At 42.3% G+C, this 12,163-nt stretch overlaps 1 protein-coding gene across 1 annotated transcript in view; it reads right to left on the reverse strand.

Moving 5' to 3' along the window:
- Window positions 1–12,163, reverse strand: part of SLC25A21 (solute carrier family 25 member 21) — a 397,660-nt gene that overhangs the window by 198,992 nt on the left and 186,505 nt on the right. Inside the window, exon 3 of the mRNA XM_040333092.1 lies at window positions 2,950–2,998. Coding sequence (XP_040189026.1) covers window positions 2,950–2,998 — 49 coding nt within the window. The remainder of the gene's footprint in view (window positions 1–2,949; window positions 2,999–12,163) is intronic.

A 12,163-nucleotide genomic window follows, 5' to 3' on the forward strand; every position in this document is an offset into this window, starting at 1 on the left:
TACCTTCAGAGGTCTAGTTGCGTCCATGCTACAATGGGTCAGGGCTGTTTTGGCAGTATTATTATTATTATTATTATACAGGATTTATATAACAGCAACAGTTTACGCAGCGCTTTACAACTTAAGGGTAGACAGTACAAATACAATACACTTTAATACAGTAGGAATCAGAGGGCCGTGCTCCTTAGAGCTTACAATCTAGGTGGGTCATCATTATGTTATGACTTATCAGTGTATATACACCAAGTGTGTATATGAGATTTTCCACATACCAGCCCATTTAAAAGAAAAAAATACTTTTTATGGTTTTTATTATTACTGAATATCAGAGGATGTGGTGCAATTGACAGCTATAACCAATCACTGTTAAGTGATCTGCCTTGCAGTTGTGTATATTGCATACTGCTTTCTTTTTCTTCCCCCAAACTTCTGCCTTATTATTTAGCTCACTCCTTTCCTTTGCTTTTTTTTTTCCAAAAATGTCCTTTTTTTACTCCTTTTTTTCTCAGTTTCTGCCTTTTCTATTAGTGCTCACTTTTCCTTTGCCTTGCACTTCAGTACACCATAGCAAACAAGTTCCCAAGTAACCACTGACACGCAACGATTACTCAATTATATACTGCTCAGTTAGCTGTCATCACAGTAAATCATACAATTGAAAGTAAACCTTACACCTGATATTCAATGTCTGCTTTTTAAATATGACATCTCTCCAACTTGCTAAATAAAGCAAAAAAAAGAAAGAAAAGAAAACACCTGTTGGAAAAAAATTACCCTTTATACCTTTTCTCGGGCTGCCACGCTGGGGAAAAGCATCTTATTTAACTTTTGCCTTACAGGTGTTTTTACTATGTTTTATTCACCAGTTTACCTATGGTTTCTCATTAGTCAAGACTATTTACATTGGTTTCCAGTCATGTCTATCATAAATGTCTATTGTAAAAGTTTACATTTTGGTTACACACTTGGATTGAGGTTATGAAAACAGGAATGAGATGCTGTTTTTCTATTTATAAATCCTAAGTCCCACAATGGAGAGATGTTCTATCCAGGATCTTGCTGGTTTATTTAACAAAAGTGCATTTTGACCTACCTTAACCACTTCCCGCCCGGTCAATAGACAATTGACGTCCGGGAAGTGGTTGTGAAATCCTGACTGGACGTCTATTGACGTCCTGCAGGATTTCGTGGGGGCACGCAGCGCGACGATCGGTGATGCGGGGTGTCAGTCTGATACCCTGCATCTCCGATCTCGATAAAGAGCCTCCGGAGTCGTTGATGGCTCTTCCTCACTCGCGTCTGACAGACACGAGTAGAGGAGAGCCGATCGGCGGCTCTCCTGACAGGGGGCATTCGCGTTGATTGTTTATCAGCGCAGCCCCCCCTCGGATGCCCACACTGGACCACCAGGGAAGCCCACACTGGACAACCAGGGAAGGGGGCAGTAAAAAAAAAAAAATATGCCAATCAGTGCCCACAAATGGGCACTGACTGGCAACATGGGCACTGGGATAAACTAGTGATGCCCAGCAATGCCCTCAGTGCCACCCCTCAGTGTCCACCAGTGCCACCCCTCAGTGTCCATCAGTGCCACCTCTCAGTGCCCATCTGTGCCACCCATTAGTACCCATCAGTGCCACCCATGAGTGCCCATCAGTGTCGCCTATGAGTGCCAATGTGATGTACAGAGACACATAGCCAATACAGGGCAGTGATGGTTTGACAAACAAAACTGATTAGTGTTGAGGGGTTTTAGACACACAGTAATCACACCTCCTTGATTAGTGACCACAGAGAGAAAGCTCCCATGACTTTCTTCATCAGGAAACAGACAACCAGGAAGTGTTCAGAACAGAGAAGGATTACAGCAACATCAGAGCAAAAACAAACAATGAGGACATGAAACCAGGACTGCAGTAAGGTAAAGGAAGCTATTTAGCTAAAAAAAAATTCCTTTAGTGACCCTTTAAATACATATACCGTATTTATCGCGGTATAACGCGCTCCCGCGTATACCGCGCACCCCTAAAGTGACCCTGAATCCTGTGGAAAAATATTTTTTTTGTACTTACAGTTTTGGTGTCTTGCGCGGTGTCCATCGGCGGCCTCGTCGGGTCCAGCGTCCTTCTGCGGCTTCGGGTGTCCTTCTGCGGCTTCGGGTGTCCTTCTGCGGCGGGTCCGGTGTCCTCTTCGGCGGGTCCGGTGTCCTCTTCGGCGGCGTCCTCACTCGTTTCCCTCGCCGAGTTTTGAACACTGCGCCGACCTGTGCTCTGACACTCGTGTATTGTCGGCAATGCTCAGTATAGGTCGGCGCAGTGTTTAAAACTCGGCGCGGGAAAGCGGGTATCGGCGTATACCGCGCACCCACGATTTTGCCCTGATTTTCAGGGCAAAAAAGTGCGCGGTATACGCCGATAAATATGGTACAGTATCTGTAGACAAGCCAACAGAGGGAAGACTCAGGAACAATGCAAATAAAATGCTATCTCCTAGCTGTGGAAAAAAGACATCAGTCACATAAGGAGCATTATTTGTAATGAGTTGCCCGACTAATAGACCTGCATTGTGGGAAGAAGCAGTAAAGTATAACCATTGTGTATCACTGCAAAGCAGGAAGCAGTGCCCCCACATGTAATGATAAAATATGCCTACCGTGTGTGTGTGTGTGTATATATATAAATATATATATATATATATATATATATCTTTAGATTGTATACAAACATACAGAAATGTAGAGTAGGTAACATTTTTCCAATCAGTAACACATTTTAATATTTTTTTACATCAAGCAGATCTATGTAAAGTGTTTAGTAAAAAAAAAAAGCAAATTCTGTGTTTTATGCATATTCATTTACAAATATATCCCTTCTTTCATGTGTGAAAGAACAAGAGTTGTCCACTCAAACTCCTGGGGGTTGTTATGTCTGTAATTTACTGCAGACTTACCTGGTTTTCACCACATCTAGAGGGTGCATCATGCAGATTTCTACAAGGCCTGTCATAAAGAGATACAATTGTTAGATATTACCATTAGAATAAAAACATCTATACATAAAAGAAACCCCTCCATAATTATTTTTAATAAACTGTACACCAACATAACAAATCAACATTGAGTAGTAGGCATTGGCCTTTTTGCTATAAGGCACTGAACATAGGTCATCTCCTTTATCATTCCTTCCTTTGTGAACTGTGGGGGGGGGGGGGGGGGGGACGACGACTTTAGATGCAGCTCACATTTCTCTTTCTTACGATTGCTTTGGGACATACGCCCCACTCATCCCCTATCCATAAGTCACCACAGTATCGTTTCTCGGATCATTCACCTTTTTAATCATGAGTTCTTGCCTTCCAAAGATTTGACTAATAAACATATTTTGAAGATACGCCTGCATGTTCACCCAACCGAGAGACAATTGCCAACATCTGGATTTTCCCCATGCTTAAATGGAAATTTCAGGTCTCTGTAACATTCAGCATATTGATGACGCAGCCAAAATTAGTTCATAGGTTTTCCCCCAAAAATAAGGAACAAGCTATAATTCCGTGCATAGCCTTTGCCCCTAGTTAGCTGAATCACAAAAGCAAATACATTTAATTAACCGACAACCCAGCCCCCTTTCTATAAAAGGGCTGGATCACCACCGCCATATTGTCAATGTGGGTTGAGGCCATTAGGGAGATATGACAATTCTATGTAGGGAGATACTTTTTTCTTTTTTGTATTCTGGCATTAGCACATGTCCCCCTCTTGGCTTTGCATACCTTTTTGTTTGATAATAACTTATTAGCCCTACGAATGGTCAGAAGTGAATAACAAAATTTGCCTGCTATAGACCTCAATGGGGTTTATTGCAACGCTTGCAAACTTTGAGCATGATTTGCAAAACTCCCATGCAACCAATGCAGATTTGCTCATCCCTACTCATCAGTGACAAAGTGTCATCAGTAGTCAATCATGAAAACTCTCATCAAGCAAGCACTGTTCAATTTACACTAATGCCGCGTACACACGATCATTTTTCGGCACGAAAAAAAACAGTGTTTTTAAAAACGTCATTTAAAATGATCGTGTGTGGGCTTCACATCGTTTTTCGGCTTCTGAAAAACGACAAAAAAAAATTCGAACATGCTGCATTTTTTAACGTAGTTTTAAAAAATGTTGTTTTTCGGGTTGTAAAAAATGATCATGTGTGGGCTAAAACGACGTTTTAAATCCGTGCATGCTCAGAAGCAAGTTATGAGACGGGAGCGCTCGTTCAGGTAAAACTGCCGCTCATAATGGAGTAAGCACATTCATCACGCTGTAACAGACAGACTAACACGGAATCCGCAAAAGCAGCCAAAAGGCGATTAGAACTTCCCCTTTAGAGTGCCATCGTACGTGTTGTACGTCACCATGCTTTTTTCATCATTTTTAAAAAACGATGGTGGGTGGGCAACGTTGTTTTTAATGATGAATTTGGAAAAACTTTTGTTTTTTGGACATGCTGAAAAACAACGGGTTTTTTGTATGCCGAAAAATGATCGTGTGTACGAGGCATTACACCTGCAATCTACATGCTGTTTGGCTCACCCCAGACATTTAAGGGCAAAAGATATCTACCTGGATATCAAGTTGCTGTGATGGAAAACATAGTCATGCAGTCTGCAACAAACAAAAATATTGTTCCTGTATTGACCGCTGATCATGGCAACGCTATTCCAGTTTAAAGCAGCAGTAAAAATAAAGCCTAAATTGGAGTACAGGTATAAATACCTTCATTACACATGGGTTGGTCTACTTTTGAAACAGATAATGCAGTCTCTAATATCCACTGTGGTTATGAAAACCCTCTGGAACCCCTTAAAATTCAATCAGCCCTTTGGGGTTATAGTGGGCTGAAACTTGTTGTGGTCGTTAGCTTTTCTGCCAAACAGTGAGCTAGCTGTTATTTTTATGGCATATTCCTTACTGAAAATAATGTGTCGGCTGGTCATACATAGAGGGAGACTGCCATGTGATATGGACGATTTAGACTTATATGTTGTAATGTCTGCAATATGTGACTTCATATTTATGTTTTCCAGCCCTAGTAGGCTGACGTTATGGCTTACCAGCACTGCACCCCTCCCCTTGCCAGTAGCCAGGGGTCAGCTGTAATGACAGCATCCCCCACTGCCAGGTGAGCCTGCAGTGACAGATGCAAACAGGCAGCTTGTAATTAGCTGAACTTCAGCCAAGACAAATATTTCAGATCAGTTTCCTTAACAATCCGCTTTAATCATTTATTAATAGACTTTCTGGCTGGGATACAAAAGGTGAGGTTGAAATAACAGAAGAAGAATGCCAGCCAATAAATCATCGCAAACCTGCAGAGCTGACACAGGGCTAACCTCTTCAAGTACTGCTAGGGCCACAATCAGGGCATGATACAATGCCAACCTCGCTGCCACTTCCTGGCCTGACCGGGGCACAGATATTGTTCAGCTGATTATAACTTCCTATCCTGACCGCACTGAAAGATGTCAGAACATTCAATATTTATTTGATTAATTTTGAAGGATAATAATAAATTAGCACCCTAAAGCAGTTGCTTTTCCTTTTTAACAGTAAGAAGACATGTAAGCTTAATTCGTTTATACAAGACACCCATTATATGTGCTAACTCACAGTTTATGTATTAGCGTTTTTGTGCCATCATTTAACAATTACATCTCATGCACACTGAGCGTTTATTCAGGTTTACCCCCCTTCATGACCTGGGCATTTTTTGCGACATGGCACTGCGTTGCTTTAACTGACAATTGCATGGTAGTGCGACGCTGTCCCCCCAAAAAATGTATGTCCTTTTTCCCCCCACAAATTGAACCTTGTTTTGGTGGTATTTGATGACCTCTTCGTTTTTTTAGTTTTTTTGCGCTATATACAAAAACCGACAATTATTTTTTTTTATATATTTTTTACTTTCTGCTATAAAACATTCCCAATAAAAAATAAAAAAGTAAAAAAATCGAATTTCTCCGTAAATTTAGGCCAATATATATCCTGCTACATATTTTTACAATACGTGTATATTGAATGGTTTGCGCAAAAGTTACAGAATATGGTATAATTTTTTTTTTTTATTGCTTACTATGGATGGCGGCAATCAGCGACTTATAGCGGGACTGTGATATTGCGGCGGACAAATAGAACACCTAACACTTTTGACCCTTTTTGGGGATCAGTGACACCAATACAGTGATCAGTGCTAAAAAATATGCACTGTTACTGTATTATTGACACTGGCAGGGAAGGAGTTAACATCAGGGGCGATCAAAGGGTTAAATGTGTTTCCTAAGAGTGATTTTTAACTGTAGGGCGTGGGGGTGCTTTGACTGGGGAAATGTAAAGATCCATGTTCCTGCTTAGCAGGAACACAGGATCAGCACATTCCCCTCTCACAGAACGGCAGTCTGCCTTGTTTACTTAGGCAGACCGCCTTTCTGTTATATCACGAACGAACGGTGGGTCCTGGCAGACATTGCGTCCACTGGACCTGCTGATTGGCTCCTGCTGTGTCTAATCACAGTGGGAGTGGGTCGCCCGCTAAGCTGTTAAAATTATTTATCAACCGTTTATCATTTGAGCATTAATGGATTCTATTGGCCAGAATATTTTTTTTTTCTGAACACTAAAAAGAATTAACGCTCAAACGCACCAACATGCGTCTAGCATTTAGACACATTTAGACACATCTTTTTCTTTTTTCGAAAGCTCCTCTTCTAAACGCGTTGGTAATGTTTTCTGTTTGTTTTTTAGCCTGTGAATGCTTCTCTTCTAAATCACCTGTAAACGCATCTGCATCAACACATAGGCCAACATAGAGGTGCTTTTACACATTTCAGTAACTTCCTCAGACTCACTAATGATACTGGTTCTCCCTGATATAACAAATAGCATTACACTAGATTTATTATTAGATTTATTATTTGTTTATTATATTACATTGCTAGATTACACTAGACAGACAGTATCCAAAGCAGGTGAGTTTAAGCGAGGTGATCCTAATGTGTGGTCGAGGTGGTCATCCCAAACAAGACCTATGTGTGAAAAGAGATATATATTTATATATATGGGATGTGTTGAGAATAAGGCCCAGATTCTCGTAGAATGGCGTAAAACTGGGCGGGCGTAACGTATCTGATTTACTTTACGCCGCCGCAAGTTTTTCAGGCAAGTGCTTTATTCACAAAGCACTTGCGTGTAAAGTTGCGGCGGCGTAACGTAAATCACCCGGCTGAAATTCAAATTCGGCGGGTAGGGGGCGTGTTTCATTTAAATGAAGCGCGTCCCCGCGCCGAACGAACTGCGCATGCGCCGTCCCTAAAATATCCCGGCGTGCATTGCTCTAAATGACGTCGCAAGGACGTCATTGGTTTTGACGTGGACGTAAATTACGTCCAGCACCATTCAGGGACGACTTACGCAAACGACGTAAATTTATAAATTGCGACGCAGGAACGACAGGCATACTTAACAATGGTTGCGCCTCATATACCCAGGGGCAACTTTACGCCGGGACAAGCCTAACGTAAACGTCGTAACTTTACTGGACGGGGAATACGATGGAGGCGACACCTAGCGGACAAAAAAAATTGCATTTAAGATCCGACGGCTTAAGAGACTTACGCCTGTCGGATCTAATGGATATCTATGCATAACTGATTCTAAGAATCAGTCGCATAGATACTACGGCCCAGATTAGGACTTACGGCGGCGTACATGGCGCTGCGCCGTCGTAAGCCCTTTGAGAATCTGGGCCTAAAAGTGTAAATGAAGTGCAGAAAGTGAATATGTACAAAAGTAAAAGGGAAAAAAAAAAAGAGAGAGAGAGAGAGAGAGAGAGACAGAGAGAGAGAGAGAGCGAGAGAGAGAGAGCGAGAGAGAGAGAGCGAGAGAGAGAGAGAGAGAGATGGAGAAAGGTTTGTACCTAATGTTGAAAAGTGGAAGCAGTGATCCATTGTAGTGCATTGTGTCCAAGGTGGGGAAAAAATGTATGTGTGTGTGAACCATCTAAGGAGGATGCCTATATAGGGGCACCGCCACAGCCCAACCCCCAACGTCATGTAGGCATGCACAACAAAGAAGAGGGGAACTTTCACCTGGGCGGCTCAGCCGCCTAGAGATTAGCCCCAAACCAAACTCCCCAGTGTGCTAGCAAGTGTGTATTACTCCCGCCGGGCATGGCAAGCGTGACGTTGATGCACAGGGATGGTGTTACAAAGTGGCGGAAAGTAAGGGGAGGCCGACAGTGCGCATCACAGCTCCTGAAATAGAAGCAGAAATGGATGGCTCAACAAAACCAACACACAATCACCAATACCCACATACTAACTTTTGATGAAACGACTAAGGGTATATAAAAAATATACAGGGAATATCCTAATCTATATAATAAACCTACTCAACAAAGAAAGAGGAAAAAAATGAACTATAAAAGAGATCATAAGGCCAGCTGTATAAAATATAATATATAAAATACAAGTCCAAGTAACTGAACTCGTCTTTAGCTTCATGTAATGTTCAACACAGCAACACTGGGAGATGAGGGAACATTACTCTAAGGCCCCATACACACGATAGAATCCATCCACTGAAAAATCCCAGCGAATGGGTTTCAGCGGATAGATCCTATGGTGTGTACACTCCAGCGGATCTGTTGCCGCGGATATTTATCCCCTGGGATGGATTCCAGCAGATCGGATATTTGCTGGCATGCTAAACAAATCTATCCGCTGGAATCCATCCCAACGGATGGATCCGCTGGTCTGTATAGACTCACCGGATCCATCCGTCCGAAGGGATCCCCCGCATGCGTCGTAATGATTCGACGCATGCGTGGAATTCCTTATATGACAGCGTCGCGCAAGTCGCCGCGTCATAATCGCGGCGACGGCGCGACACGTCATCGCCAGAGGATTTCTTATCCGCGGAAACGGTCCGCTGGACCGTATTCGCGGATAAATCCTCTCGTGTGTATGGGGCCTAAGTCGAAGAAAGTTCTACTGCTTTGCACAGTGCTATCTGCTATGAAATGGGCAAGACCGTGGATGGCCAAACCAGTGTACTGCTTCACCTTCATTATGTATTCAACAGGCAGAGGGGGTCCTTGACCAGTGTGTTTTGTTTAGCAGCTGCTAGCAAGATGGAGATGATGGTTTCTATATAAAACCACCAGAGACACAGGAGATTGGTTCAGGCGCCTTAGGAAGGAGCTAAAGGGGCCATGTTTGGGCATTGAAAGGCTGGGAGTGTGTCATAATGCTCTGAAGTGCCAAGCCAATTATTATTATTTGTTGCTGATATAATAAAGAAAGATTGATGTCATTTTTAGAACAGTTGGTGTATTTCTGCCAAAGTCCCAAACATTGGGGGATTATTTTCACAATTTGTGTTGGCAGGTACTGGAGTGAACCCTTGTTATTCAGTTTTGCGAGAAAGTTTTTAAGGCATATAAATCTATGTGTATCTCAGATGTCCAAGCTGCCCACTTTTGTCTATGATCCCTGGACCCATTAAAAAAAAAAAAAAAAAAAAAAGGTATACTTCGGTACTGCGTATTGGCGGCCAGAGTAGTTATTTTACACCACTGAAAGTCTGCCTCTTCCCCCTAGCAACGAAACATCACTAGGAGTACCAATATAACCGACTTCTGGTCTAGAGAGGAAGTGACGTCACCCGCTACCGTTCCTGTGTTATGACACCTGACTTCATTAGGGATCCCTAGAGATGTTTCGTTGAGTCTGATGATACATACACCTATGTGAGTGGCTTTTCATGCTTAATCTTTTACTGCATTATGGAAGCCCTTCTTTCATTTGTTTTGAGCTAAATACCCTGGGAAATGTAAGGATTTGTGATGGTTGATCCCATTCATGACCAAAGTGAGCAGGGACTATTGGAGTTAGATTAAACTGTTTGCTGACCTATATACCCTATCCGTGATGCTGGGCTGTATACCCTATCCGTGGTGCTGGGCTGTATACCCTATCCGCGATGCTGGGCTGTATACCCTATCTGTGATGCTGGGCTTTATACCCCATATGTGATGCTGATCTATATACCCTATATGTGATGCTGGGCTGTATACCCCATCTGTGATGCTGGGCTGTAAACCCTATCTATGATGCTGGGTATCATACCCTGCCTGTGATGCTGGGCTGTATACCCTGTCCTGTGATGCTGGGCTGTATACCCTGTCCTGTGATGCTGGGCTGTATACCCTGTCCTGTGATGCTGGGCTTTATACTCCTGACACTATGGGTGGAATACAGGGATGCTTAATTGGTTGGGCTTATGAGAAACCTCACCAGTCACCATTGATTTGCACTATTTGAGATTTTCAGCATTCTATTAATGTTTATATTTTGAGTGATCACACTCCTGGAAGGTGTTTATGGAGTTATTAATGGTTATATATTTTTATGTACATTTGATTTTTCTTAGCTGCATTCTTAATTTGGTGGGGTTAAATCTCTGGCGGACTTTTACTTCTTTTGTATATAAATTATTATTATTTTTTATGCATTGTTTCATTGGGTCTATATGAATCATTTATCATGGATTACCCATTTTTAGGTTAACCGTGTTCACAGATTGTTTTTCCCCAGGGGTTATAACCCCTGCAGGGTGTTTATTGCTAGGTTTTCATTGTGTTGTAGCATTATGATGGTTACACAACTGGGAATCAATCAGGGAAGTATAAGGCCCCATACACACGAGAGGATCCATCCGCTGGAATTGATCCGCGGACCGGCTCCAGCAGATAGATCCCCTGGTGTGTACAATTCAGCTGATCTGTTTCCGCGGATTTTTATCCCCTGGGATGGATTTCAAGCGGATAAAAATTTGAAGACATGCTTTAAAATCTATCCGCTTGAATCCATCCCAACGATATTGATCCGCTGGTCTGTACAGACTCACCGGATCAATCCGTCCAAATGGATCCCCCGCATGCGTCGTAATGATTCGACGCATGCGTGGAATTCCTTATATGACAGCGTCGCGCACGTCATCGCGGCGACGGCGCGACACGTCATCGCGATGGGATTTTGGCGCGGATTTCGATCCTATGGTGAGTACACTCCATCGGATCCAAATCCGCGGAAATCCTCGAGAGGATTTATCCGCGGAAACGGTCCGGTGGACCGTATCCGCAGATAAATCCTCTCATGTGTACTAGGCCTAAGAGGTTCGGCACTTTGCAGAAAATGTTGCCAGCCCCAGTCTCCGTTCAGTGCTCAGACTCCTGGATCCAGCATGTGAGTCAAGACACATGAAACAGATATGTTCTGACTGTTTCTCAGTGATACACACCAATATAACAAAAAGCAGATTACATTAATTTCCCTTCCCCTTCCCCTCTATACACACAGAATGCCGCTCCTCCAGCTGTCAGCACTTCTTTCATTTCCCAGCAAAATAGTATATCTAAACAAGCAAGAGAATTGACTAAGTACTGCTTGCTGAAGGCTTTCCCCTAAAGAATATATTTTCAAATGTCAGAAAACAGCCCTCATTTCTATTGCTTGTCAGCAACAATAATCTGCAAGGTATGAGAGAAAAGAATTAAAGCAATAAAACGTCAAATAAAAAGCTAAGAACAAAATATATACCAAAGTCAAAGTTCTGCAATATTCATTATCGATGAAGGTGAAGAAACATGTGTCACTAAAGTTAAAATCAAATTTCACTATGCAGACAAGAGCTTGTTTTCTGTTGAACTCTATCAAACAGCTAAACACACACCTGTAATATTTAAATATATACTGCTCATAAAAATTAAAGGAACACTTTGAAAACATATCAGATCTCAACAAGCAAAAATCTCATGCTGGATATCTATACTGATATGGACTGGGTAATTTGTTAGGAATGAAAGGATGGCACATCTTTTGATGGAAATGAAAATTATACACCTACAGAGGGCTGAATTCAAAGACACCCTGAAAATCAAAGTGAAAAAATTATGCAGCAAGCTAGTCCACTTTGCTGAAATTTAATTGCAACAACTCAAAATGGTCCTCAGTAGTTTGTATGGCCCCCCACGTGCTTGTATGCATGCCTGACAACATCAGGGGATGCTCCTAATGAGACGATGGATGGTGTCCTGGAGTATTTCCTCCGAGATCTGGA

This window comes from Rana temporaria, chromosome 13 (genome assembly GCF_905171775.1).
Source record: "Rana temporaria chromosome 13, aRanTem1.1, whole genome shotgun sequence".
NCBI lineage: Eukaryota > Metazoa > Chordata > Amphibia > Anura > Ranidae > Rana > Rana temporaria.